General features: G+C 39.9%; 7 protein-coding genes across 8 annotated transcripts; 3 read left to right on the top strand and 4 right to left on the bottom strand.

Annotated features, from left to right (window-relative positions):
• Nucleotides 1-491: 491 nt before the first annotated feature.
• Nucleotides 492-4667, bottom strand: LOC101312409 (GTPase HflX-like). The gene is made up of 13 exons (XM_004291790.1): nucleotides 4261-4667; nucleotides 3880-4022; nucleotides 3668-3784; nucleotides 3094-3208; nucleotides 2792-2929; nucleotides 2482-2577; nucleotides 2281-2394; nucleotides 1823-1891; nucleotides 1615-1685; nucleotides 1443-1536; nucleotides 1075-1203; nucleotides 891-980; nucleotides 492-771 (listed from the first exon to the last, which is right to left on the bottom strand). Exons 1-13 carry the CDS (start codon nucleotides 4639-4641, stop codon nucleotides 673-675), a joined length of 1656 nt encoding a protein of 551 aa, XP_004291838.1. The 5' UTR covers nucleotides 4642-4667; the 3' UTR covers nucleotides 492-672.
• Nucleotides 4668-5796: 1129 nt separating this feature from the next.
• On the top strand, nucleotides 5797-8427 carry LOC101312118. Its single transcript, XM_004291789.1, has 9 exons — nucleotides 5797-6118; nucleotides 6208-6366; nucleotides 6527-6610; nucleotides 6901-6990; nucleotides 7108-7197; nucleotides 7272-7415; nucleotides 7641-7748; nucleotides 7904-7955; nucleotides 8040-8427. Exons 1-9 carry the CDS (start codon nucleotides 5807-5809, stop codon nucleotides 8069-8071), a joined length of 1071 nt encoding a protein of 356 aa, XP_004291837.1. The 5' UTR covers nucleotides 5797-5806; the 3' UTR covers nucleotides 8072-8427.
• Nucleotides 8428-8502: 75 nt separating this feature from the next.
• On the bottom strand, nucleotides 8503-10452 carry LOC101311647 (BEL1-like homeodomain protein 11-like). 2 transcript variants are annotated; one of them, XM_004291788.1, is made up of 4 exons: nucleotides 9682-10452; nucleotides 9188-9570; nucleotides 9022-9082; nucleotides 8503-8902 (listed from the first exon to the last, which is right to left on the bottom strand). In XM_004291788.1, exons 1-4 carry the CDS (start codon nucleotides 10348-10350, stop codon nucleotides 8747-8749), a joined length of 1269 nt encoding a protein of 422 aa, XP_004291836.1. In that variant the 5' UTR covers nucleotides 10351-10452; the 3' UTR covers nucleotides 8503-8746. The 2 variants fall into 2 exon arrangements, with proteins under 2 accessions (XP_004291836.1, XP_004291835.1); XM_004291787.1 differs by having other exon boundaries at nucleotides 9188-10452.
• A 1889-nt stretch (nucleotides 10453-12341) lies between these two features.
• On the bottom strand, nucleotides 12342-15946 carry LOC101311351 (BEL1-like homeodomain protein 3-like). The gene is made up of 5 exons (XM_004291786.1): nucleotides 15662-15946; nucleotides 14286-15248; nucleotides 13725-14101; nucleotides 13560-13620; nucleotides 12342-13367 (listed from the first exon to the last, which is right to left on the bottom strand). The coding sequence occupies exons 2-5, from the start codon at nucleotides 15144-15146 to the stop codon at nucleotides 12822-12824; spliced, it is 1845 nt and encodes a 614-aa protein (XP_004291834.1). The 5' UTR covers nucleotides 15147-15248; nucleotides 15662-15946; the 3' UTR covers nucleotides 12342-12821.
• A 1599-nt stretch (nucleotides 15947-17545) lies between these two features.
• Nucleotides 17546-19764, top strand: LOC101311070 (ubiquitin-conjugating enzyme 15-like). Its single transcript, XM_004291785.1, has 6 exons — nucleotides 17546-17650; nucleotides 17721-17824; nucleotides 17926-18028; nucleotides 18167-18230; nucleotides 19324-19412; nucleotides 19521-19764. The coding sequence occupies exons 1-6, from the start codon at nucleotides 17621-17623 to the stop codon at nucleotides 19614-19616; spliced, it is 486 nt and encodes a 161-aa protein (XP_004291833.1). The 5' UTR covers nucleotides 17546-17620; the 3' UTR covers nucleotides 19617-19764.
• A 496-nt stretch (nucleotides 19765-20260) lies between these two features.
• LOC101303306 (ribosomal RNA small subunit methyltransferase I-like) lies at nucleotides 20261-23261 on the top strand. Its single transcript, XM_004293148.1, has 8 exons — nucleotides 20261-20518; nucleotides 20609-20773; nucleotides 20865-20993; nucleotides 21179-21287; nucleotides 21357-21501; nucleotides 21591-21633; nucleotides 22405-22578; nucleotides 22918-23261. Exons 1-8 carry the CDS (start codon nucleotides 20261-20263, stop codon nucleotides 23050-23052), a joined length of 1158 nt encoding a protein of 385 aa, XP_004293196.1. The 3' UTR covers nucleotides 23053-23261.
• On the bottom strand, nucleotides 23104-26997 carry LOC101310777 (cytokinin dehydrogenase 5-like). Its single transcript, XM_004291784.1, has 5 exons — nucleotides 26406-26997; nucleotides 25988-26115; nucleotides 25295-25576; nucleotides 24194-24456; nucleotides 23104-23932 (listed from the first exon to the last, which is right to left on the bottom strand). Exons 1-5 carry the CDS (start codon nucleotides 26995-26997, stop codon nucleotides 23590-23592), a joined length of 1608 nt encoding a protein of 535 aa, XP_004291832.1. The 3' UTR covers nucleotides 23104-23589.

The raw sequence follows: 26997 nt of genomic DNA, 5'->3' as shown, positions 1-26997 counted from the left end.
CCAAATCCTCTCTGACATACCTAATGTGGATAACAAGAGCGAAGACAATTTCTTGTGCTGCCTTTCTGGTATTACCTGCTCCGATCCAAGTAGTCAACTTTTTTTTCCACAGGCCCGAATCTCCTCCACGTCACTAATGCCACAATTGAAAACCCTCGTTCCTTTTATGGGTAGGGGACCTCTTCCTCTTGGGAAATGCCAGTGCTGAACATACAGAACTGGAATAGCTTCGACTTTGAACCTCACAGCATGGAGCTTCATTTTTACACAAGATGGCAAAGAAGACAACACAAAAATATGAAACCGCGTATTTGGTGAATACATTCTGACAGTTTTGGTGTCACATTGTTGATTTTGTATCGGTGTTTGAATGCTTCAATGGTGCAAGCTATATATCGATGACCATGTCTACGCACACCTCGATGATTGATTTTCAGCGAGTTGTGATTGAGATGCTATGAATTAGGTTGAAAATCAATCTGACAAGAAATGCTGTTAACTTACTCCTGATAATCTATTAGACCATCACTAGCTTGTAAGTATCTTACACTCGTTAGAAACTAGATACAACACCATATGTACAGAATAATTACAATTTCATATCACCGGCCATCAAATCAAATATGAAACTTGGAAGACCTCCACACTGTATTGGATCATGCTGGAAGAAAATTAAGATCTTGATATGCACATTTGCCTCAATGGTGTTAGTAGCCTTGCAAACCGTAGAGGTACATGTGCCTTGATCAGTGTCCCGTGCTCGGTATATTCCTATAAATATAGAGAATGTTAGGACTTGAAAATACTGTAGTTCCTACACTTCACAAAAGAGAAAGAAGAAGGGAAGATAGGAGGAACAAAGAATTAATCAACATCCACCAGATACTTACTGTTTTCTTCACCATTCCAACCTTATGTATAGCACTAAGAAGCTCTCCTTTTTCAAAAGGGATCAAGGCTTCCACCCATACCATAGAGTCCTGTTAAACAAAAGGCGTTATTATCTTCCAATTTATAGGAGCACATATATTACTCAAGAGTATGAAAACGTGACCGAGAAACAAGCACAAGTACCTTCAATTTTTCCTGGATTGCACTGCAGAATTCATTTAAGCCCTCACCACTCAGAGCAGATATGCAAACAACATCATCTCTCTTTTCTGCTTCTATTCTGATGCTGTCAGGATTGCTCACCTTATCAACCTGCAAAATTATAGCTGTCTATCATTAATCTTGTGTATTAGAATTGAGGAATGAAAAGCTAGTACACATTACATATACCATTACTTTAGTGAGTATAATCTAGCAATTTCAAAGCATTAGCTTCCCATCTAATTTAAAGATGATCCGACTCTAAAAACCCTATCAAACAACCAGCAGATAAGATGAAAGAGTTCCAATATATTGTTTAGTTACTGAATCTCCAAAAAGAATTACTGTACCTTGTTCCAAACCATCAACCTTGGTATAGAAGAGACATCTAGTTCTGACAACACTCTGTCCACAGCTTCTATCTGTTGCTCAGCCAGTGGATGACTGAAGTTGATAGCAATATAATAAGATCTCAATGCCTTTCACCATGATGTATCATTTTAATAGGTTGCCACTTTGTACCTGATATCAACCACATGCACCAGTAATGCCGACTCCGATATCTCCTCAAGAGTTGCTCTGAAGGCAGCAACCTGTAAGATGCAGTTGGAAAAAATAGGTGAGAAATTATCAGCTTGACTCTTGCAGTTAAGTTCAAAATGAATAAGGCAAGAGATTCAAACTGCACAAGTGGTGGTAAATTTATCAATAAAATATGCAAGTATCTCACCACTGTGGTTGGTAACTTCTGAATGAAACCAACAGTATCTGTGAGGAGAAATTCCATCCCATTCTTCATCTGGAAGAAATTGAAACAAGAATAGAGCATACCACAAATTATTCAAGATAAAAAATATTAAAAATTCAGCACAAAACCATCATATCAATGGAAAAAACTGAAATGATTATGTATAGTGTATTATGTATATAGAGCATGTCAATGAAGTCCCAATGTCTCTACCGTAGCATTTAGTTACATCAATGAGTGATTATATAAACCCCAAAATCTGGACTATAGGCTATTAGTTCATAATCACTTGAAAAACACAAAGGAGGTAACTTTTGCACCACATGCAACCTTCTGAATTGTGATACTAGTTATAGTCACTAGACTGTTCAGTTATTTAGACGGTAGAGAACTCATACTCATGCTGTAATAAGAGAATCTTTTGATTGTGATCAACCTACCTGAACCCTTCTTGTTGTTGGATCTAGTGTTGCAAATAATTGATCCTCGGCAAGCACATTGGCTCCAGTCAATTGATTTAAAAGAGTACTCTTTCCAGCATTGGTGTACCCAACCTAGTTTCCAAAAGTACAACAGACAGCATCAGCAACAGGTTAAAACCATCTATAATTTTGTATCCACTACAGTACATATTTACTTACCAAGGATACTACTGGGACTGGTACTGAAAGCCGTTGATTCCGGTACTGCTTTCTATGCTTTCTAACAGATTCTAGCTCCTTCTTGAGAACACCAATCTAGCATCACAAACAAGTTTGCAGGCAAATCAATTTCAATAGACGATTGTAATTTTATCAAAAAGTAGATCATAAAATATTGAGACAAGGAAAAGAACAAAACAGAAACATTTTCATTGCATTGATTGGAACCTACAAGCTACTACTGCTATAGATAGATCTGTATTAAGATAAAAGATATTGGAATACTGATGATTAGATGATGGGGGTTTACTTGAGTACGTAAGATACGCTTATCCACTTCAATTTGTTTCTCACCCATACCCTTCACTTGACCTCCTGATTGACGCTCAAGATGAGTCCACATTTTTGTTAGTCGAGGTAGCTGGTATTCCATCTGTGCCAATGCAACCTAGAAACATCACAATTATCACTGTGAGAATTCTGGAAATATAATGGTCTTAGTATTGAACAACTTAAAACCCCCAAAGGGAGGTGGAATTCCCAACTATCACCACTCAGTTTCAAATGCAATGAATAGATTAAAAGTACTAAATAAACAACAAAATAACTCACCTGTAGAGCTGCTTCATGAGTTGCTGCCCGCTGGTTGAAAATATCAAGAATAAGGGCAGTGCGGTCACAAACTCTAACATCCCCACCAAAAGCCTTTTCCAAATTGCGTAGTTGCCTAGAATAGTAACACTTGAATAAAAAAGAAAAAGAATCTTAAGAGAACAAAAATGTGCATAATTAAGGCTCATCATACACCAAGCCTAATATTTCTTACAAACGATCATAAAAAGATCCATGTATCTTTCAAGAATATGACACTGTTGATAATCAGTAAAAAGGGTGTGTATAATAAACATATTTCTGCTGGTAAAGTTTTCTGAAGGATTGAGGTTGAGCGGGTGAAATATAATACAGGTCCCAGATCAACATCAAGAGAACAGAATTCAATTCTGGTTCGAAATCTTTTAATACATACAAGTATAATTTCAACAGGCACAACACAACCAATAGATACAGTGGCGGGGAGGCGGGGAGAGTCGATATTGGCAAAACAAATTTGTTTAATTCATAGACATCAATTTCAACAGTATCAAATACATGTGTGGAACAACAATAATATCAGTATGTTTCTTACCCAGCTGAGAGCTCATCATCAAATATCACAGTCTCGACACCCAATGCATGAATAGCACTCTTGATTTCTGCAACCTTACCAGATCCAATGTATGTCCTTGAATTTGGAGACGCTAGCCTGCATTACATATGGCACAAGCAATTTAAGCTAACTAGCTAGGTTTATAAGCTATATACTAGCAGTGAACTATATAAGCATCGAGAACTACTTACTTCTGATATGTGGAACCAACAACCATTAGTCCAGCAGTATCAGCAAGCTGAGTCAGTTCCTTGAGTGACTCCTCCACACCAAATAAATCCGTCGAATTACGTTTGTGCTCAACACCAACAATGTAGGCTTTTTCTTCAAAAATCTAGTCAGTAAACACCAATCAAAATGTAGACTTAACTCGAAAGATTGAGAGGCACCACAATGCCATTGCTGTCAACTTTAAATTTCGAAACTTTAATTTAATTAATGACTTAATATTCCATCTAAGTATTTAACCACAGCCAAAAATCCCAAAATGTAATTCTCTAGCATGAACTTTACTTCTCCAAAGTAGAAAACTAATCTCATAGTAAAAATGTAAATTTAAGATAAAAAGTTACCTCCTTTCCGTTCCTCAGCTTGAACCTGTTCTCTAACCCGTCCTCCTCCTCCTTCTTCTTCTTCTTGTATTTCGTCGTCGGACGCAGACCCTTATCCTCCGATTTACTCTCCGCCACGACTCCCTCAACCTCTCCATTTCCTACCTCATCCGTCTCAATCGCCGCCACGTCCTCAAAAGACAAGTCGTCCGGCGACACAACGCCGACGCCGCCGTCGGCGACGGCTCTAGCGACGACTCTGGCAGAAGCAGGGGGATGGTTTCGGAGCGTGAGAGACCAAATCTGGCGGTGGTTGAGTTTGGCGAGAGGCCATGAGAGATAGGGTTCGTGGTGAAGTAGAGGTGAGGAACGAATCAGAGAGCAACACAGACTCGCGCTCATTATCTTTCAATTCCGTCTCAGACTTCTTCTTCTTCCTCAGCTTTCAATTTCCGAGCTTATTTAATGGTCGTTTATGTGGTTATCTCGCGCGCTCTGAAGGCGACACGTCGTTATTCTGCATTTTTATTTCTCATTAACCGGGAGATAGCGAGCTAAATAACTTAAATACGTGAGTCATGTTAGTGAGTTAGTAACACACCACTTCATGAGGGCTTGAGAGTTGAGAACTTATGACATATGAGCTATTAATCAGTGATACGCTCACATTGGTGACGTTATTGTTGTTGTAACGAACAAAGCGATACCAAGTACAACTTCAAAAAGATACGTATTTGTTAAAAAACTTAAATGCGACAATGGTGTGTGATAATACGATACGATGACAATGTTGTATTTGTTATTGATCAAGACAGAAATTTTAAGCGAATCTCGACAGGTTGGTGCGAGTAATTGAGTGTTTAGATCAAAATACCCGCTACAAGCACCACAACTCAAAAACCCGCCATACATGCTAACAATGTTTCAAAACAAGGCCGCCTAACTTGCATAGGCGCTAAAAGCATGTCCGCCGTTCTTCTAACGTGGACGACCAAGCATTAGAAGCTTGTCCATCGTCTTACAAACACATAGCGAGTTTTCAAACCTTGTATGCTAGTCACAAACTAGTGAAAGATGATCGAATAATAATAGTTATGACTTTTATACAAAAAAAAAAAAACAATAGTTATGACTTTGAGGGTTTCATTCAGAACACCCGTCAGCTTTGCCACACTAGGTCGATTCATGTCGTATTAGTAAACATAAATCTAGTATAGACCAAAATTTCATTAAACGAAAGACATTAAACATGCACTTTTTTTTTTTGGAGAATAATGAAATAATTCATTAATCGATGGACAAGCCTAATTACAACACCCGCAAAAACGAGGTCAAATAGTACTACAAACAAAAAACATATCTCTAGCTCGATCACACAGGAAAGAAAGAGTGAGAGGAAACCAATAACTCGTTAATTTATAAAAAAAGAAAATACCACCAACAATACCAATTAAACGCGCAACTAATTACACTGGACCAGAAATTTTAACCCGCCGGAAAACCCGAACTCTTGTTTTGCTTCAAAACCTCCCCGCATTTTCTCAGTTCATTACATAAACAGTGTGGAATGAACTGCTTGTCGCAGGTCTCATCATACACGGCCGCGATTCTCCGAACGACAGGTCGTTCTCTGTACGCACCTTGGAAGCGAAAATCGAACGTCCATGCCGCGGTGAAGCTAATCAGCTTCGAACCGACCCTTTCGCGGTTCCGGACTCATCTCTACTCGTCTCAGAGCAAAGCGACGTCGTCTCGGCCGCGGAAGAAGAAGTCAGTTATGGACCCGCCGGAGAAGGACGCGTTCTATGTGGTCCGCAAAGGAAACGTCGTCGGTGTCTATAAGAGCTTGGCCGATTGCCAAGCTCAGCAGGGCTCTTCGGTAATTTGCTAAAACCCTAAACCCTAAATTTGAATTGGATTTGGGTAAAGTTGTGATCTTTTTTGTATTTTTTGAATTGGGTGTTGTAGATATGTGATCCTCCTGTTAGTGTGTACAAAGGGTACTCTATGCCTAAGAAAGATGAGCAGTATTTAGCTTCCTGTGGACTTCAGAATGCGCTTTATACGATTTCGGCTGCCGATATGAAAGATGAGCTGTTTGGCAAGCTTGTGGATTGTCCTGGTCTAGTAAGATTTGACTGCTTGCTAGTTTCTTCTTCTTTTTTCAATGAGAAATGTTTAGTTTTTTGTAAAGAGGAATTCCTGTTTAGGGTTTAAGTTGTGAGGTTCTGTGTTTTCGTCGCGTAAATTGTTTGGCAATGTGATGTGATTTTGTTTGACGTTTTAGGATCCGGCAGCTGCAGAAGGCGAAACGTCTGGTAAGACTGCAGCCAAAAAGAGATCCCACCAAGAGGTTGAATCAGAAAATGTGGTAAGTTTAGAGTAATAACAATCTCTGAACTTAAATGTTGTCAGTCAAGAAAGCAAGGAATCATGCATTTCTGACTATTTCGTGGACATTATTGTGTTCCATGGCATTGTTAGTTCTGTTGTGTCTTTGTTTATCCCTTTTCAATATTTAAGTTTATTTATGTATATAATGTGGTCAGAACTTATTGCTGTTGTTGATTGATTATAGTATGATACGGTCCTTGAAGGATACGTGTTGGATGGCCTTTCATATGGCTGCATTTAGTTTACATAATTTTTTCTTCTTTGTAGGAAGTAATTGGTGCAGCTTCCGTATCAGACACTCCTTCCAGAAAGCAGGCCAAGAAAAAGGCTGAAGTTGAAGTTCCCCCTTTGGGTCGTGTAAGTGCCCCCTTCAGGTCGTGTAAGTTCAAGTCCTGGTGATGGTTAGAAAAACTAGATTTTTCTAAAGGGAAAGAGGATCAAAAGTCTAAAAATGTGTACATGCTACAATTGTAGGGCTGTACTCTTCAATTTGATGGCGCATCAAAAGGAAATCCTGGGACAGCTGGTGCTGGAGCTGTACTGCGAGCGGATGATGGAACATTGGTATAAACTTTACATCTGAAGTTTATTTCTGTTCTTTTGTGTCTTTTAAGGTCCTGACCATGTTCTTCTTCTAGATCTGTAAACTACGTGAAGGTCTGGGTGTTGCAACCAATAATGTTGCCGAGTACCGAGCTGTTATTTTAGGGTTGAAATATGCGCTTGAAAAAGGTTTTTCCAGGATTTTTGTTCAAGGCGACTCCAAACTTGTTTGTATGCAGGTTGGTTATGTTGGTATTTTGTTCTTCTCAAGCAGTTTGTGTCATCTCTGATTCATGGTCTTCAATTATCGTGTTTCTATCCCTTTTCTGTTTTGAAGTGTTTTTCATGAACCCCTGGACCTCTGCTAACAAATATATTGGTTGGTGTACTGAGATGGCATCTTACATTAAAACTATCTGTTTGATATAATGTGTATAGATAACTAATAAAGGTTACTGGCACAGGTTCAGGGGTTATGGCAGGTGAAAAACCAGAACCTGTCTACTTTGTATGAAGAGGTGAAGAAACTGAAGGATAGATTTGTTTCCTTCAAGATCAGTCATGTTCTTAGGGTGAGAGAAGTTGATTCTGTTTGTCTCCTCTATGGTACTTTTGTGGATAATATTGTTAATTGCAAGCGTATATAATTTTCCTTCATATTTGACAAGTTTACTACCTCATTGGGGCTGCTTATAACATTCTGACATGTTCTTGTATACCTGTAAAGGAGCTAAATTCTGAGGCAGATGCTCAAGCGAACTTGGCAATCACTCTTGCTGGTAGGACTTTCAAATTTGACTTTGCATTTATGCAGTTACTAGATTCTTCAAAACGTTCAAATGAGCTAACGGTATTCTTTGCAGATGGTCAAGTCCAGGAGGAGTGTGACAAGTAGTGGAAGCGATAGTCTGTTACTGGTCATATTCTGGGTGCCAATGAAAAACCTCAATGAGTTGAGGATTCTTTGTCTTCCCTCTGAGTATTAATCTGAGAATGTGGCTTGCTACTATATGACCTCTGGCATAGCATTAAACATCGCAAGGCTTGATTTAAATGCAAATCTGAAGCTTCTGTGGATGTAGAGCCAGGTACACAAGGATCAAATTACTCTGTTACACTGGTGACATTCAGATTGAGAAGCTACTTACTTTTGAAAAGGAAATATGTAGAATTCCTGTTTATAGAGGGAACGATGGGAGCAGAATATGAAAACTAAAACTAGCATTATTAATAGATTTTTCATTTTGCAACAAGCTTCTTTTGGAGTTCTTTTATTTCTTTTCACGCCCATGCAGCAGTAATATCACTTTTTGATATTCAGCATTTCTGTCTTGATGCAAATAATTCTAGTCAATATACTGATATGAGCCTCAAAATTAAATATAATTAGTAGTTCAAAGTACATGAAGCAAACCCTCGACTTTCCAAAAGTTTGCTAATCAACTTCACAAAACAACCTTCTGACTCTTTCTAGGTTGGGGTAAATTTCAACACTGAAACTTCACACTTGAAATTACTGCCAGAATAGAGAACTCGGACCTGAAATGCCAGTCCTTACTTCTTCTCTACTTTAATCATCTGTGTGATCTGTGTTGCTTTCACCGGTCATGGAACCACTAGCTACTGGATTGGAGTCTTGTGAAGAATCTGCAAATTCTTCTTTGTACATTTCCTCTATCATAGGTTTCCAAAGTCGAACCCGAGCATTTATGAACCAATTTGAAACCTGAAACAGACATTGATTTCATGAACATATCAATATCATCATGTAGTTACACCAAGTAATGAAAGGATGATGACATATGATGAAATTAAGGAATAGACAAAACTGTTCGGAAGTATTACTTGGTTCTTGGACAGGCCTGTTTGTGATGCCAACATTAGCTTCTCAGAGTCATTTGGATAACTGTATGATCACCATGTGTAAATACAACATATTACCAGTTTAGCTAATCTGAATCAACTTCAAAGAAAGGGTAAGTTACTAATAACATTGGGATTGGTAACTTACGGATGAAGAAAGTGTTCGAAAAGCCAAGTGCGAAGAATTGCCACCGAGGTCTCAGGCAGCCCTCTAATTGGTCTCCAAGCACCTTGCCTTTGGCCATGGATAATCCCAAGCTGTTGAAGAGACATTCTCTTCTGTCTACACTCTCGATCATACAAGCTTAGTTGCGCTAGTCCGCTGCTCACTTTCGGAAAATCTTGCATCAACTTCCGCTTTTCTGCATTTATGTGTGACATTATAGCATCCCTTAAGCTGCCAAAGTGCCTAGACATTGCCTTGAGAGCCAGAGCTGTGTAAGACTTCGCTGCTCCTGCACCCACTACCATCTCAAATGATTGCATCACTTCTTCCATTTGATGATAGTACTTCTCACTTCTGTCCTCAACCTGATCAAAGTAGCAAACCAAAAGGATCAAACATATATGTTGGTTCAAATTAGGTAACCATTCCAGTAAACTAACAATCAAGATTATATATACTAAAACACATTGCACTACCTCTTCCAGCAAGGTGATGAGGTTTGCAATTTTCGTTTGGAATTCATGTTTGTCAGCTGACATGAGGCCATTGCAGCACAACTCTGCTTTCAATTCAGAAGAAAGGCTCATAGAACCTCTCCTCCCTCCACCATACACCTTCCCTACATGTTTTTCAGTGCTGATATCAACTGACTTCCCACCAACACTAACTAGCTCCTCTAACAGTGACTGAGCTGGCTTCAGATATCTTGAATTCCCAATGACAGCTCCCAAAGACTGCTGATTCAGTGAGTTTGAAGACGAAGCAAGCGCATTCCCCATGAACGAATAGTCATCGCTTACATAATGAGCAGAATGAGAATTATGAGGAAGCAGCATCTGTGAGCCAAGGGACAGTGAGAGAGCTTGGTGCTGGTCCATTAGAAGCCTTGTGTGGCTCATATGATCTGATCCCTCTGCTGTTGGAGGAGCATGAAGAAGGTCTAGTGATCTAGACATTCTCTCCTCAAGAGAATGAATGCTGGGAAGTTGACCAGGGTATGTGCTTGTGCTGGTTCGAAAATTGGAGTAAGCAGCATCAAGCTGGTGTTGGTTTTCCATGTGGTGTTGAGCTGCCATGGAGTCTGAGACAATGAATTGGTGGAGAATACCTGAGGCTTGGTTAGGGGGTGAATCTTGTGAAACCATTCTAGACCAGAATTTGAAGGCTAAAAGGTACTAAATTTAAAGGGCAGTCAGCTTGTCATAGACAGCAATGGTAACATGTCTATGTCAAGATGTAAAGCAAATACCCTTAGGAAATCTATGAATGGACAGAAGAAGAAATCAATGTGAAGTGGGGAAGGTGAGTGAGACCTAGCATTGAAGAAGAAATCTTATCTGAAACCAAGGAAGTTATAAGCAAAACAGATAAAGATGATAGGTGCAGTACTTAGTAATTACTGAATTAGAGGCTTAAAGGAAAACCCTTTTGATGGGACAGCAAGAAAACCCAACCTGGATATGAGAATGTACAAGCTGGGCTGAGATGACCCATGACAAAACTCAATTCATGATCAACAGTGAAAGAGATGGAGTGAGATGAAAACAATATGAAAAGATATAAAGATGATTGATTACACCTTGGGGCTACTAATACCAAACCCTGATTGGTAGAGGAAAGATGAAGACCTACCTAGCTAGTTACTAGCAACCCTTCCTTTAAACAAGCATGGAAATGAATGCAGAAGCTAAGCAAGGCAAGCACCAATGACCAATCTGTGTATTCAAACATTGCCTTTAATTTCGTTGAAGCAATGATTCTCTCTCCCTCTCTATCTCTACATGTCTTGTCCTAACATGTACAGGTCTAATCCAAGCAGCAGAAAGCTATGAAACATAGACTTGTGCTAGTTCTTCAAAAGAAACAAAGTTAATTGGCCAAGTTAAATCTCAGAAAATGACAGGAGAAGCTGGTCCCCAAGAGCAAAAGCACTATATATCAAGCCTTCCAGCTTTAGTGTCCTGCAGTGCAATGCTCACATTTCTTTGGGAAACTCAAAAGGTGGTTTCTTTCAGCTCCCCTCTCTCTCTCCAACAGTGTATGGTATGTGGATGTATGAATCATAACACATTTCACAGATACACAGAGGCAATGTCAAAAATGAAAATTGTTCTATTCACTAGTCTGGTACACACTGCATTCTGTAAAAGGCAGAGAAAAAGTGTTCTGTCTTTTGCACACTCCCAGTTCTAGGATTGTCAGCTTCTGAACCTCTAAACATATGGGAATATCTATCTTTTTTTTTCTGTTAGATAATGAAAGGACATTGAAATCACAATTGAATTGTAAATAAATATGGGTTCTTGTGCAGCTAATTAATCAGGGATTGCTACTAATTCTTGGTTTTCTGGGTGGCTTGATTCTATTTTTTGTTGGTCTATTTAGGATGCGCTAGTAATCATTGCCATCTTTGTTCCTTTGGCCTCCTCATCAGTTGTCACTCTGATTCTTCTGCTTTTGTAGCTTTGCTATTCAATTGGGCCCTAAAGGCCCACAGTCCTATCTACTATTACTATGATTAAAGCTGTGTCTGTCTCTGTCACTCTGTCTTTGTCTCTCTCTCTCTCTCTCTATCTCTGCAAAATCCTGCATCATCAACCATCCCAGTAAATTTCAAATCTAAAATTTGCGCCAGAACTCAGTACTGTCCCCCGTGATTATGCTTTGGGATAATCACCCTCCAATTCTGTCCAAAATAAAAGGGTACCCTATTGTTTTTGGGAGCCACAATTTGATTGTAAATGCACAAAGAGGTCCATCAGAAAATATCCTTGGATGCATAGGGTCACTGCTATTCTACTCTTCACTCACTCTCAAGTCCTAAAGCTTGCCACTGATGTGATTATGCTTTGGGATAATCACCCTCCAATTCTGTCCAAAATAAAAGGGTACCCTATTGTTTTTGGGAGCCACAATTTGATTGTAAATGCACAAAGAGGTCCATCAGAAAATTCATATCCTTGGATGCATAGGGTCACTGCTGTTCTACTCTTCACTCACTCTCAAGTCCTAAAGCTTGCCACTGAGTTCTTAAGGAGGTGGGAGAAGGAACAATGGTTAAAAGAAGTAAACCCAAGAACATGTTAGATTACATTGTCCAAAAAACGATTACATTTTTGAAGACTAAATACAAGTTAGGATCATGCATAAACTATGCATGTATTGGTTAAATTTAAGTCTTTTGGCATCCACGAGAGTTCAATCCTAGAATGTGTAAGTTTACAGCTCAGTTTCACTGAACAAATGATAGCTAGAATGCTAGATGATCTTTCTTCACATTGACAATCTTCTTCTATCACATTTATTTCCAAATGAGACTACAGGTGGAGTACTTATGCATAGTGCAAAGTTCAAGTACCTTATTCCATGGAATGCACAAGATATTGCTTCATCTTATCTTTACAGTTTATCTTTACATATATGACTAGGGCTAGGGATTCACCAATCTCTGTTATATTACATGTTGGTATCATACACGCATCTACATCTATTTCCATTGCTAGCAGCTTCAATCTCCTTGAACTGTAAGCACCCAAATTCGGCACAGCTAAAGCAACAAAACAAAGTATTCCCATTTATGTTCTTACATTTTCTTTTTAATGTTGGAGGCAACAATTCAGTTCCCTCGGACTACAAAATCATGTAGTAGGTGTGAGTTACCAAACCTGTATTGCTGCTGCCCTGGATCTCCATAGTAACAATCCAAAGAAGCTTCTGGATCGTTACCTCTTACTTCGGATCCATTAGGTGCCGGAAATTCATCGTGTTCCTCACAATGCCGCAACTCCAATGCAAGTGAGACCTCACTACCAATTGCATTCCCCAACCCTGACATATCATATGTAGCAATGGCATTCTCGTTGGCATCCATATAGAGACCACGGTCGTCTGCATTAGACCTTTGACCATGATCTTGTAACTTTGTTATTCCAGACTTCGAGTCATGCAGTTGCCCTGGTTCAACACTATCAGCAGTTGCAGACATCAGGCTTTCCTGCAACTCATCTCTCCTATCCTCAGATGAGAAATCAACTCTGGCTTCTTTTAGCCTATTTTCAGGTGAAGATTTCGAATCCATGTCTTCACCGAATTCTTCTTTGTACATTTCCTCAATCATTGGCTTCCAAAGACGTACCCTTGCATTTATAAACCAATTGGCAACCTGAACAAGAATAATGTTAGTCTCACAAGTCACAATGGATGGCTCCTCCGAGAGTCTGAGGATGAATGTTCACATTTTCAACCTACTAATTATTATATAACTCCCAATTACATTACCAATGAAAGTTAAGGAACCATTACAGAATATATACTGCCACACTGGTGACTGAAAGAAAGCTAGAAGTCACCTTACCTGGTTTCTGGTTAATCCTGTCTGCCTTGCTAGCATCACCTTTTCAGAATCCTTCGGGTAACTGACACCAAAACCACGAAAGAATCAGTGAAATGAAGATTGTAGAAAGTTGGAAAGTACCAGTTTCATGAATTCAAGCAAGTGGAAAGGTTTTGAGTTACTTACGGAAGAAGGAAGTGCTCAAACAGCCAAGCGCGAAGGATTGCAACAGAGCTTTCAGGGAGGCCCCTTTGAGGTCTCCATGAATGTTGCATTACACCATGCTGCTGAAATGCCCTCTGCTGTCTGAGCTGCTGGTCCACGTAGCGGAGGCGAGGTATTACTTCTCCTTGAGCTTCTGATGGAGTATCTTTCTCTCCCAGGCTTCTCTGTGCCGCTTGTATCTGGCCCTTGATTGCATCATGCAAACTGCGAAAATGACGGGAAATTGCTTGTAGAGCTAGTGCTGTGTATGGTGCGGCAGCCCCATTCCCTGCCGCCTTGTCAAAAAATTGTACCACATTTTGCATTTGATGGTAATAATGCTTGTATCTTCTATCTACCTGCATCCAGGAGATAACACTTACTGACCTTACAATATGTGTGCAGCTCTCAGAAAAAACTATATGATCAGGTTAATAATTTGAATTAAACCAAGTAACTTTAATCACAAACAAATTATTTTTGTCATCTCAACCATATTTATAAATGGAACTCAGTAGATACTTGGCAATTAGTCTTGTTTACCTCATCCAACATGGACACAAGTTTGGTCTTCTTGTTCTGCAAATCCTGCCTTTCTGCTGGTGATAACTCAACCGAAGATACAGCACTTGCCTCACTAGGATCAGATGACATTCTTATCCCATCATTCTCTTTAGAACCATCTGTTCTTTGATGTTTGTTCGATCTAGATTGCTTCAAAGCCTTTCGTACATTTACCACTTCATCAAGCAATTGCTGAGCTGCCTTGAGGTACTTCGAGTTTACTAAGGAGTTTGAAAAACCTAATGAGTCATACATATATGCTTCGGGATGCATTTCTTTGGGGATCATGGAGCACATAGGATTGGAGAAATTCTGTGTTTTGAGAGAGTCGTATAAGCCAGATGTCAAATTTTCAAAGTTTCTAAACTCGTCACTCTGGCTGTAATCATCACCTTTACATTGAAATTCTCCCTTCCCTAAGATTTGAGAAGTGCTCAAAACCGAAGGGAGACTTGAATTCAGATACTGGTACTGAAACGAAGGAACAGAACCCGCAGGTGGAATTTGTGTACCAAGGCTAAGAGATAATCCATGATCCTGCATACCACGTTTGCCATCAAGAGACCCTATCAATGAATCTCCACCAACACAATCTCTGACCGGGCCACTTGTAGGTGGAATAAACATCATTTCATTCCTACCACCATCAGACTCGGCACATTTATTAGGGGAGAAAGAGCCACCGGACAAGACCTCGGTGTAGGATCCGGGATATGAAGCTTGATTCAGATACATCATCATGTTATTACTAGGCTGTTCAGGATAAGAAGCAAGCTTCTCATCCCCTGGATAAGGGGTCAACAAATTTTGATTACTTAAATTCTGGAAATATGTAGCCATAGTTTGTTTCCCCCTTTCTCTCCAGACCCTCAACTAATCTGAAGTTGAAGACAGAATCACTGGTCTGAATTGGTGAATCCCATCTATATCATATACTGATTCCTAACACACAAAACAATAAACTCATCAAACACTGTTGCAAAAAAGGTCAAACTTAGCAAGCACAAAGCAATCAAACAACCAAAATCAAGTAATTATCTTGAAGAAGAACACCAAAAGATCCCCCTAAACCCAATAAACCCCATAAAACCAAACTAATTGAAAAGCCAAACTAACCAAATCATCCATGTACTTTAAACCCTTGTTCACTACTGCTAAAAAAAAACATCTTTAACTAATTAAAGACACAACAATCAATCTCTCAAAGAAAGCATCTTTAACTAATTTACAGACACAATCAACCTCCCAAAAAGCCATGACAAGAAGGGTGCTTGATCACTACCTATAACTAACAACTGAAAAATACATAAAAGGGAAAAAGACCAACATAGAGAAAGTGTGAAATATCCAAATACCTGAAAGCAAGCTCTGGGAAAATGAACGGTGTGAAGCTAAAATTGAAGTAAGAAAAGTGTATGCAAACGAAGACTATCAGACTATCCCAGAATCCGGAGACAAACAGCAATCCCAAGAGATATAAACTCCTTCTTCCCAAACAAGACCAACCTTCTTATGATTGGAGCAGCGGTTACCAACTCAAACAATACTAATCATATAAAACTCGAAATTCAATTAATAGAAGAAAGCAAAGGGAGAATAATCAACACCAACTTGAATATAATATTTCATTTACTATCTTTTAAATTGTTTTGGCCATATGTATACGCTAACACCGAAAAATACAAGCAAAGAGAAAGTTCCTGAAGTTGAATAAGAAGAAGAAGATGATGACTAAGAGGAACAACAACAAGGGGGAAGGAAGCTGGTGATATTGGTGGTGGTGGTTGTTTGCTTAGCATGGTTTTTTAGACGCTATTACGCTAACGGCTAACCAGTAACCACCAGTTGGTAAGTTAAGTGGTGGGAGAGGGGACTGTTTGGTTTCATTTTTATTTTGATTATCCCTGTTTTTCGTTTGTTTTAATAGAGATAATTTCTTGAAAGGTTTTTTAGGCCGAGAGACAAATTCGTGTTGAGATATTATGTCAGAACGCTTAATCATCCATGACCACCACAAATAGTTTAAGATTTAACCGATCAGCGTCTATATGACTTAAACTTGGATACGTGAATTTCACATCTAAACTCTTGCCAACTCGACCACATGTGTGATGGTTTTGTGTTTTTGGTCTATGGGTGTGGGCTTTGTTGGGCTTGTGTGTGTCTGTGTGTTAGGCCTATTAGCTGTAGGTTGTAGAGGGGTGGTAGGTAGTAGGTGAAAACGTGGACATCACGAACTGGAAGGAGTGCAATATAGACGCCTTTAGTTTAAGACTTCACAGGTTAGTAGCTTTGTTGTCATGTCTGAAAGGGTCTGCATTACCAGCTTTCTATCTTCTGTTTCTGTTAGACCAAACTAAACCTCACAACTCATCAAAGATTATAAGGGATTTGATTATAATGTAAGATTCAGTACCTCGCATTTCAAAAACATGGCATAATTCATCATAGGTATAAGGTTGAAGGTTGGTGGCATAATCCATATCATTGTGGATTTGGATTTTTAATTTAGCATATTGCAAATAATTGAAAGTTTCTTTTCCGTCAAAGAAAGTCTGGAGTTTGAAGTAACAAAAGTTAACGGGAGGAAAACGTTAAAAGTTTAGCTCGTAACGCAAATTGTGTCATAGAGTCGTGATTTGCCAAATAACAAGTGACGCAACATCGATCATCAAGTACTTACGTATACAAAGCTCATCAAATCATAAACCAAAGGCATCTAGCACATCATCGCACACCGACAATCAATATGATCTCGAATTGAAGTTAGAACTTCTTGATTACTACCATCGTCTTTTTATAAGTACTACACCACTAGACCAAACCGGCACACATGAATTGGGAACTAGTTAAAACCAAAACCACTTTTTAGTTTAACACATTATATCTCGTGCGAGAAATAGACCAATTGATCCACTAAAGAAACAAGAGAAACGATAAAACCGAAAGAGAACAAAGAGCTGAACCGGATCGCCGACGACGACGACGATTACACGACCACACCACCACCGTGGCAACATCGCCCGGGGCCCACCCAGATATTTCCACAGTAAAATGCGCGCGCGCGTGATCACACCCAAAAAAGCCTTCTTTATTCCAACACTCCAGAAAAAAAAAAAAAAAAAAAAANAAAAAAAAAAAAATAACCAAGTTAGGTCGCGTAAGACCGCGACTCATTCTCAATCCCACCTTTTTTCCATTACTCGCTCTCAAACATTTGTCGATGAGAAGAGCCTCCTAGAAGCCCCCCCCCCCACGACGACTCACCTCCCAAAACGCCGCCGTTGCGCCGCTCAGCTTACTCGGGAAGCAACATGACCAGCTCCTCTGCCGCTTCACGCAAGGTTTGTTTTTCATTTTTCGATTTTAATTTCTTTTTAAAATTAATTAATACAATTAATGTGTGGTGCTTAGGCTTTAAGCAAGATCGCCTGCAATCGGCTCCAGAAAGAGCTCGTGGAGTGGCAGGTCAATCCTCCCGCCGGATTCAAGCACAAAGTCACTGATAATCTTCAAAGGTTGCTTCTTTTTTCAATTGCTTTGATCAAGTTTTAATTTTTAATTTTTTAATATTTTTTTTGTGATTAATTTTGTTTCTGATTTAATTATTGGTGAAAAGATGGGTGATTGAAGTCAACGGAGCTCCGGGGACTCTTTATGCCAATGAAATGTATCAGCTCCAAGTTGATTTCCCTGAGCATTATCCCATGGAAGCTCCACAGGTCCATTCAAGATTCCTAATTTTTGTTAAAGATGCCAAATTCGTAGTGTGGTTGTGTCAGGGTTTCAGTTGAATTGTATTGTATTCTCAACTAAATGATTGTGATTTGTGGTTTTGATATTAGGTTTTGCTTTTACAGGTGATTTTTCTATCTCCGGCTCCTCAGCATCCCCACATTTATAGCAATGGCCATATCTGTTTAGGTACCTTTTGTACTCTTTGAACTTTGTTTTTCATGTTTTTTCTTTCTATATAGTTTACAGTACTCGTGCGTGTATCCTTTTGCGGTTTGATGAAGATTGGTTTAGTAGGTAAAGACACTGAAATAAGCAAGCTAGTTAGATACCTACTTGTAAGTTGATGCTTTTGACTGATGTGATTATGGAAAGATGAGGGCTGGTTGTTAGTTTGTTCGATTGTCACATCTTTGCTGGTTACTTACAAATTGGGTCACTTCACAATAAAGTTGATATGGATTATGTTGAATTTGTAGACCATGCGAGTTTAGCTGTTCTCTGTTCAACTAAGCTTGAAGAAGCTTACTTTGCCTGCCACTTGCATCTGTTTGGATCATAGCACTATTTAGAGTGTTTTCTTTGTCTTATTTGGTTTTTGTTATCTGTAAGAGAAATTACAAGCCGATGCAGGTCTCATACTTGGAAGAATAGTTCAGGATTAGAATTACAGTAGTGATTAGAGAACAGTATATAACTGAGTTCCAGTGCTCGCCCACAATCTGGTCTAGTAGCAAACTCTCCCCTCCCCCCCAAATGCCTATACTGGTTCAGCCACTGAACAGAGACGAAGCAGTACCGAGTGAGTCTTGGTCTTTTCACTCTTTTGTATACTAACTCCTCTGGTTGCTTATGAGGCAAAACGTGTGACTCCATAGAAGGCATGAGGTACCTCTAAGATCAGAGTCCAAGTTTTGAGGCTGTTATTGAATGGAATGGTATTAAGCTGTAAAGCTCAAACTACAATTGTTTTACGTCTTTCAGGCGCTATGTAGTAGTGCATTTTCAGTCTAAAGTTTGGTTTCTGGTGATAACAAAAATTGACAGGTCTATCCTGACGTATTTGTCATCTATTATTTCCTTTGGAAGATCAGCCAAGGGGACCAGAGTTTGCTTTAAGCAACAATTACCTTCAGACTACATTTTTAAATTTAGTGTTATCTCCTACATATTCTTGCTTCTGCGACAGAACACTTGCTCTGTGATGGTTGTTATCTGATTGCGACACTTAAGCAACTTCACTATTTTGTAGGCACTTACTGGTTTTGATAATCGTTTGCAGATATATTATATGACTCATGGTCTCCAGCCATGACTGTCAGTTCTATCTGTATCAGCATACTCTCCATGTTGTCGAGTTCCCCTGCAAAGGTTTGTATTGATTTGTTGAACTGAAGTTTTTGATGATTTACTCTCACCCCTTTTGTGTAATCCAAGTAAACTCACGACCAACACTCGTTCAATTCATCATTTGTGCAGCAACGCCCAGCGGATAATGATCGATACGTGAAGAACTGCAGGAATGGCCGATCTCCCAAGGAGACGAGGTGGTGGTTCCATGATGACAAGGTGTAATGACATAACAAATAATTTGTTAACTTATGTATCAAGAAATAGGGCTTTGATCCTGAATACTATTTAATCAATGCCATTTGAAAGGGGAGCTGGCCGGGGCCATGTCTCCCCCACCTCTCTTTACATCTTGCCTACCATTGCATACAAATATACATCTTTGGTCAGATTGCTTACATATTGCTCTCACTGAAGGAAACAAAAAAAAAAACTCCAGATTCACAAAAATGTACCCACCGGGAAAGCAATGCTGCAGTAACGAACTTATGATCATACACTCTTAAAATCAATACGTGTACGAGTCTCAACTCTTCATAGTTGCCCACCGTTTCCGGCCGTATCCGAAAACATATGGGAAGTGAAATCTATATTTCTTAAATTGTAATCCAGGCTCTCACTTTTTATTTATGGTAATTAAAATTTTGTCTGACTTAATTTTTGTTTTCTTATGTAAATAATGACTAAAAATAGAAAATAAAAATATGTATTACAATTTAAAAAGTGTGGATTTCACGTCCAAACATATTCTCAAACTAAAAGTCACCGACTACGCACTGGTATGACCGGAAACTGCCCTAAAGGGCGGGAAACGGCCCGGTATGCCTCTGGATACGTATCCGTAAATAAATTAGATTTTAAGGGCAATAATGGCTTTTCATCAATATTATTTATCACTTATCAGAGCAGAGGCGCGCATCAACGTGAGCTCTCACACTGAACAAATGCTAACACGCCGACTTCCGTCTACGGCGGCTGCTTTCTCTCGCCGCTGGGCCGGACTCCCGAACTTGGGCCGGACTCCGACGTCTCTCCAGTCACTCCCTCTTTCCCCTAATAAACTCACCCTAACTGCTTTCTGTTCCACTTCTCAAACCGACTCATTCCCCCAGCCCTCCTCAAAACAAGTAAACCCTCCAATCTCATTATCGCAATTTCAAAGATTGAAAAAATCCAAAATTCCGGTAATTAATTTGAGTCTAGTTTCTGTTTCGCAGGGCGCTCTCATTTCCGGTTTATACTTGGTCGGAACTCCGATCGGAAACCTTGAAGATATCACCTTCCGGGCTCTCCGTGTACTGAAATCAGCTCATGTGATACTTTCCGAGGACACTAGGCATTCCGGGAAGTTGCTCCATCACTACAATATCAAGACTCCTCTGGTAAGTCTGGAGCTGTTTTTCCGGGGCGGTTGAATTTTGATTGGTTGTATGTTTAGTGTTGGTCATGGTTATTTATGGTTTTAGATTGCAGCTGAGCTATCACAAGTTCAATGAAGCGCAGAGGGAGCAGACGGTGTTGAAGAGGTTGAAGGAAGGTGAAATCGTCGCGCTTATAAGCGATGCTGGTATGCCAGGCATTAGTGATCCTGGTGCCGAACTGGTGAGGGCCTGCATCTACATTTCGTAAATGTGTTAGTTAGGTTTGTTAGTAACAAACTGACAATGTGATTTAGAAGTAGTTCGAGCAGTATTACTATTGGATAGCAATGTAGGATGGTGGTGGTAGTTTTCATGCGTTATGAAGAATGTAAATGGTGAGAGTATAAATTTCAAGTCTTGATGTAGGCAAAACTTTGTGCGAATGAGAATATTCCTGTTATTCCTATACCTGGGCCGTGTGCTTTCGTGGCTGCTCTCTCTGCCTCAGGCCTGTCTACTGATGAGTTTACTTTCGGTGAGTCATAGTTTCTTGCCTTCTTGGTAGATATGTGTGACTGGTGATATACTAATTATACGTCTTCAGTTGGATTCCTCTCTAAGCATTCTGGAACTAGGAAAGAGAGGCTTGCACTTTCTGCAAGTGAGGCAACAACACAGATATTTTATGTTCCTCCCCACAAGCTTCTTCAGTTTCTTGAAGAGACTTCTTCACTTTTTGGTGTTACAAGGTATATGTTTCTTTGCATTTCCCTTACTCATAAATATAAAGAATATTATTTTTCTACTTGAATTGGCTAACTTTTAGTTTGGAATGCAGACGATGCGTAATAGCTCGTGAACTGACAAAAATTCACGAAGAGGTAACATTTCTTTACCTTTCCCAAGTGACTGATAATATGAGATATTACCTGGTTCAAGAGTTGTATCTGCACTACTCTTCCAACTCTACTTGTGTTTCTTTTGATGTTACTGTTACTGCAGTTTATAGATTTGAGCAGGATCTAACCTTCTAGATACAACATATAAAGTTTTCTTACATATTTTAATTGTGACTAATAATAACACAGATCATTGGTATTGAATGAATCGTTAGATTGTGCCCAGTAAAATCTGCTCCGTTCTTTCTTTTCCTATTGCAGAAAAGAGATCCCTCCCCCCACCCTGTTTAAAAATGATTTGATAGGTTCTCTATCTAGGACAAATAATTTCACTTGACCAATATATTTTCAATGATACCATGAGGAACTTTCACAGACCTATCCACCAATTCGAGAGTTATCTCCCTTGTCTCTGTACTGCTCTTCCGACTCTATACATTTCTATCTTTATTTGGCAGGCATTTCCTGCACTGTTTGTATCTGAGCAGGATCTAACCACGTTAGGAGCCTTTAGTTATGTGATTAAACTTCTTCAACCGTGATTGCATAATTCGGGAATAACTGAGTAAATCAATTGGGTCGCCTTATGATACAGAACATGTTAGAACATTGCTGTTTTTTTTCCTTGTTCAGGTGCTGTGATATGTATGGTGTTCATAGAAATAGCATCTTTCAAAATTACAATATGCCTGGTATGTATTTCATGTTCAAATCTTGGCTTATGACATGTGCCCTATTTTGATGCCTCATCAGTTTTGGCGGGGCACGTTGGGAGAAGCAGAACAATGGTTTATAACTCACCAGCCAAGAGGTGAAATTACTGTATTAATTGAAGGAAAGGAAGATACTCCAGTTGAAACTCCATCTGAATCTCAGCTTGAGAATGAGTTGAGAGAATTGATCTCTAACGGGCACAGTCTTTCTACGGTAATGATATCTATCTTGCATGTTTGTTCTACTTGCATATATTCCCTTAGTAGTTCATTCTAAGCTGTTTTGTTATACTTAGTTTACTTGATTGGAATTACTTGGTATAGACGTATAGTTCTTGCTGGTGATAGCAAGCTAGGATATTAGAAATAAGAACTACTATCGGTCAAGATCCACTTACCATCGCTTATAAAATCGTCAGAATCTGTCACTTTACCTGTTCACAATATAAGCATCATAGAAATTTCAAAATATCGTTAGCAGGTTGGAAGTAATTTTGTGTCTTGTTTTAATTCCAGCAGACCATCTCATCATGATCCTTATCTGTATTTACAGGCTGTGAAATTAGTAGCTGATGGAACATCGGTGAAGAGGAAAACGATATATTCAATTGCATTGAGAAAATTCGGAAAGCAACAACTTGTTTCAGATAGTGATTCTTCAGATCCATTGAAGCCACATCAAGAGTGACCTCAGTTGCTTCCTGGTGTAAAAGTACAATCTGCTGAGCGAACAACTGACTTGTATGTCTGGTTTGCTTTACATTGTTACCCCTTTCAGTATGTTCCCAGATTACAGGTGCTGCTTAAAGCAGAGAGATGTAGTAGAGACTAGTAGTGTCACTGTTTTACTGAATGATGTCTCTAATTGATTACAACACAGTTCAAATATTTTTACATAGTGGACCAAATCAGAGGGTAAAAAGGGTAGACAGTGAATTGCCAAACCGTGATGTCCCAGGCCCGGACACACTGGGCTGTCGGGTTCACGGGCGCTGCATGATACAAACAACATTTGCAGTTGCCATGGCCCATGGGGACACAACCTTCAGAAAAAACCCTTTAGCTTGTCTAGTTTTGATTGTCAAAAACTCAAAAATACCCTTCTTCATTCCTGCTAGAACTAATTTGTACATCAGACTAGTTAATTTAAGAGGTTTCTCCCCTCCCTAAGCTTGCGGCTAACACTACTACTGAGTGGTTTGTACATGATGAATCAATTCTCCGATCACAGTTGATCGTGACCGGCAGTAGAAACCGAGGAGGGGCCGGTGAATATACGTTGACCGGTGGCTAAAATCCGGCGGGGATCGAACTCCATCTTCCGCTGGTAAAACAGAGGCCACTTATCTCCGAAATGGTCCATCCACTCTTGCTGTGTTGTGTAATGGGGAAGGTATTGCTTGACCTTGATCCCTGCTTCATCACAGAACTTGAATATCCGACGGTTCTGATTGGTGAGGTACTCCAACGTATGAGTCTCGTCCCCGGAATCCAAAGCCGATCTCAGCAACGCCACCAGGTAAAAAACGTCCTCGTCCGGCGTCACCACCGAGCTCCGCTGGTCCCACCTACACACAATCAAAATTCAAAAGGTTAAAACCAAAACCACCACCAAACGCCAAAAGCAGCGGCATCGTATAAGGTGGTTAGGATTTGATGTTTCAGAGTGAATCATCACAGAGTGACATGTCGTTCCATGCCCATGCAAGGCAACGTATGCATTGAGCTGTGTTTCTGGAACTGTCTACCAGTCTACGGTAAACGACATGGATGCAATCGTAAACTTGATTGGCGTTTTTCATTTCATATATGAAGCTGTGGGAACTTACTTGTCTTTGTTCATGGGGTAGATAAGAACCGGGCCGCTGGTTTTGTTTCCCAGAATGCCCTTGAAGACTCCCTCGTCGAAGTCAGAAATCCTTGATTTGGGGACAAAAAGGTTGAGCCAAGGATGGGGAACATCCCACAAGCCCTTGGACCGAAGCTTCAACTCGGCCTTGTGAACCCGATCCAGAAAATCCACGTAAGGAAGATCTGTTGTGAACACTGATGTCGGTACAAAATCCAGTTCTTTTAACAAAGCCTCTATTTCCTGCGTGAAGAATATTAAACAAAGAAAGAAAGTAAGAAACCTAAACTCATCAGACCTTTGAATTCGTTGTCGTTTTGAGAAGAAGGGTTTAATAAAACGCAATCAAAGTACACAAAGATGACTTAAAGCTGCTATCAAACAGATGCTTTTGTCAGGATAAGTTCCATTCTACTTAGTTAATTACTTGCTAGCTAATTAACTAGAAGAATAATTCGGTGGGTGGGCGGCCGCTTAGATTTGGTAATAATATAATTAGGAACAAAATAAAGAAAGTTTGTATACAATCTTAGGTTTTGGTATACAATAATAGATCACAGATCTTCCATGTTTTCTTGTGTATGTCTTGTACATTATTATAGAAACAAATGAGTATATTACACACTTAAAAGGACTCTAATCTCAATCATATAACCAAGCTTTAGTACGTAGGACACCAAAATCTAGCTAGCAAATTAAACCATATATGCTCTCATTGGATTAAATATGAACAATGCCAGGCCTGGAAGCTACTCTAATCCAAGCACAAAACAAAATGATGTTAATTATTTATCAAGGACTAAAAGTCTTGGAGCACCAACCATCCAATCGGTGGTCTTGCTTGTTTAGCATGCAGGTTTGTAGTGACCAGACCATGTATATGTTTTAGGGTTCTGATATATAGCATTGTATACAATTACCCACTTTCAGTCTTTCTATATTTAGCAGGTAGGTGTTGATAGAATTTCTATCTTTCACTAATTGGGTCCACTGAATGCTGCTTTGTCTTGAAATTGAACTATAAGCAAGGTAGCTAATCAAAACGCACTAATCATGAAAATAAACATGGATATTTATATACCTGGTCAATAGAATCAGCTGTTGAATCATCGTAGTTTTTGGTTATCTCCAAGCAATACAAAACACCTCCATTCCCATTAGAATCAATGGAGGAGATCTTGACAGGGTTGCTTGGGGAGAAGAAAGATGACCTCCAGTTGTTGATGAGGCCTTCGTCGACGATGACAAAACCCTCGACGTAATCAAATTTCCGGCTGCTGGGTTGCCCATGCAGAGAGATCAGATATTCCTGGTCTTTGGTAAAAGCCGAAAAATTTGAATACAGTACTCGGATCCACCTCACCTATTGACAATAAGAACAATAAGAATAAAATATTAATCTTAAATTAAGCAGCAAAAAGAAGAAAGTTAAACCCAGAATAGAATTTGCAGCACAGAACTGGGACACGTCAACAACATTGCCAGCTATGGAAGAGAGCCGTTTGAATGGGTTAAAAGTTAAAACAGCTTTCGAGTAAATGGACTACACATTTGAGATTCGATATCCCCTCAACATTAGGTCATGATTCCTAGCTTTTTAGGTTCTGTGGCTTTTGCCCAACATAAACAAAACCCAGAAATTACTTCCTTTCTGCAAAAGAAGTTTATGTATGTCTATCTGTCCCACTAACACTGTGGAAGGTGGAACCGATTAACGAGATTATAACCTGTAGTGAACAATCATATATTTAAGTTTTGGAAAAGTGAATTGTACCCTTGTGGGGGCTGGTTCAAGGGCAATTCTAGCCCTAGTGATAATTCCAAACTGGCCAAGCCCACCAAGAACAGCGTGGAACAGCTCTGCGTTTCTCTCTTCTGAACATGTCAAGAGCTCGCCTTTGCCTGCATTTGATTCACATGTTAAAGACATTCCACACAGTATATATGCTAATTAATAACGACAGCAACAACTTCATAATTTTAGAATGTTGTTGTTGTGTCATGAATAAATATCAGGTACATAACAAAACGAGCCCATGTGATATATGGTATATCTTGTTGTACCAAAGAAGTGATTTCATAAACTACCTAGCTACTTTGGACACTTTCCATAATCAATTAACGAAAACAAATAATTGTACTGATATTGAGCTAAATGATTGAAATTAACAGAATGTGACTAAGGAACGGACCTGTGACAACGTCAAGCTCGAGAACATTACTAATCTGAGGTCCATGGTTGAAAGCTTGGCCACTGATTCCGGCGTTGGAGAGTGTACCGCCGACTGACAAGTACAAATAGTCCGTCCACGACTTGGGGGCGAGTCCATGCTCCAGCGTTGCCCTCAACACCTCTATCCACAACTCCCCTCCCCACGCGTCCACGTACAAACCCTTCTCCGAAACAACCCCAGCCGCCGTCTCCCTCCTGCCGCCTGCACGGTTCCCGCCGCTCATCGCAATCACCACCCCATTTCTCGCCTGTGCCTGGCCGTTGATCGAGTGTCCGTGCCCACGAGCCGAGACGCTGAAGCCCTTGGCCGACGAGTACGCGGCCCGCACTAGCCGCGCTACGTCTTCCGCCGAAGCCGGGTGCATAACGGCCAAGGGCTCCGCTCTGCTCATGAGACCGAAGTCCTTGGACGCCGTCTCCACGTCGGAAGGGTCCAAGCTGAGCTGTCCGTCCACCACGAGTCTCAGCAGCTCCGCCGGGTCCATGGTCAGCCCCACCGTGACAAGCAACCTACATATAGCAAAAATAACCAAAACGAGCTTCATAGCCAT

This window comes from Fragaria vesca, linkage group LG2, assembly GCF_000184155.1.
Source record: "Fragaria vesca subsp. vesca linkage group LG2, FraVesHawaii_1.0, whole genome shotgun sequence".
NCBI classification, from domain to species: Eukaryota; Viridiplantae; Streptophyta; class Magnoliopsida; order Rosales; family Rosaceae; genus Fragaria; species Fragaria vesca.
Note: the sequence above shows the minus strand (reverse complement) of the source record. Positions and strands in the feature narration are given on the sequence as shown.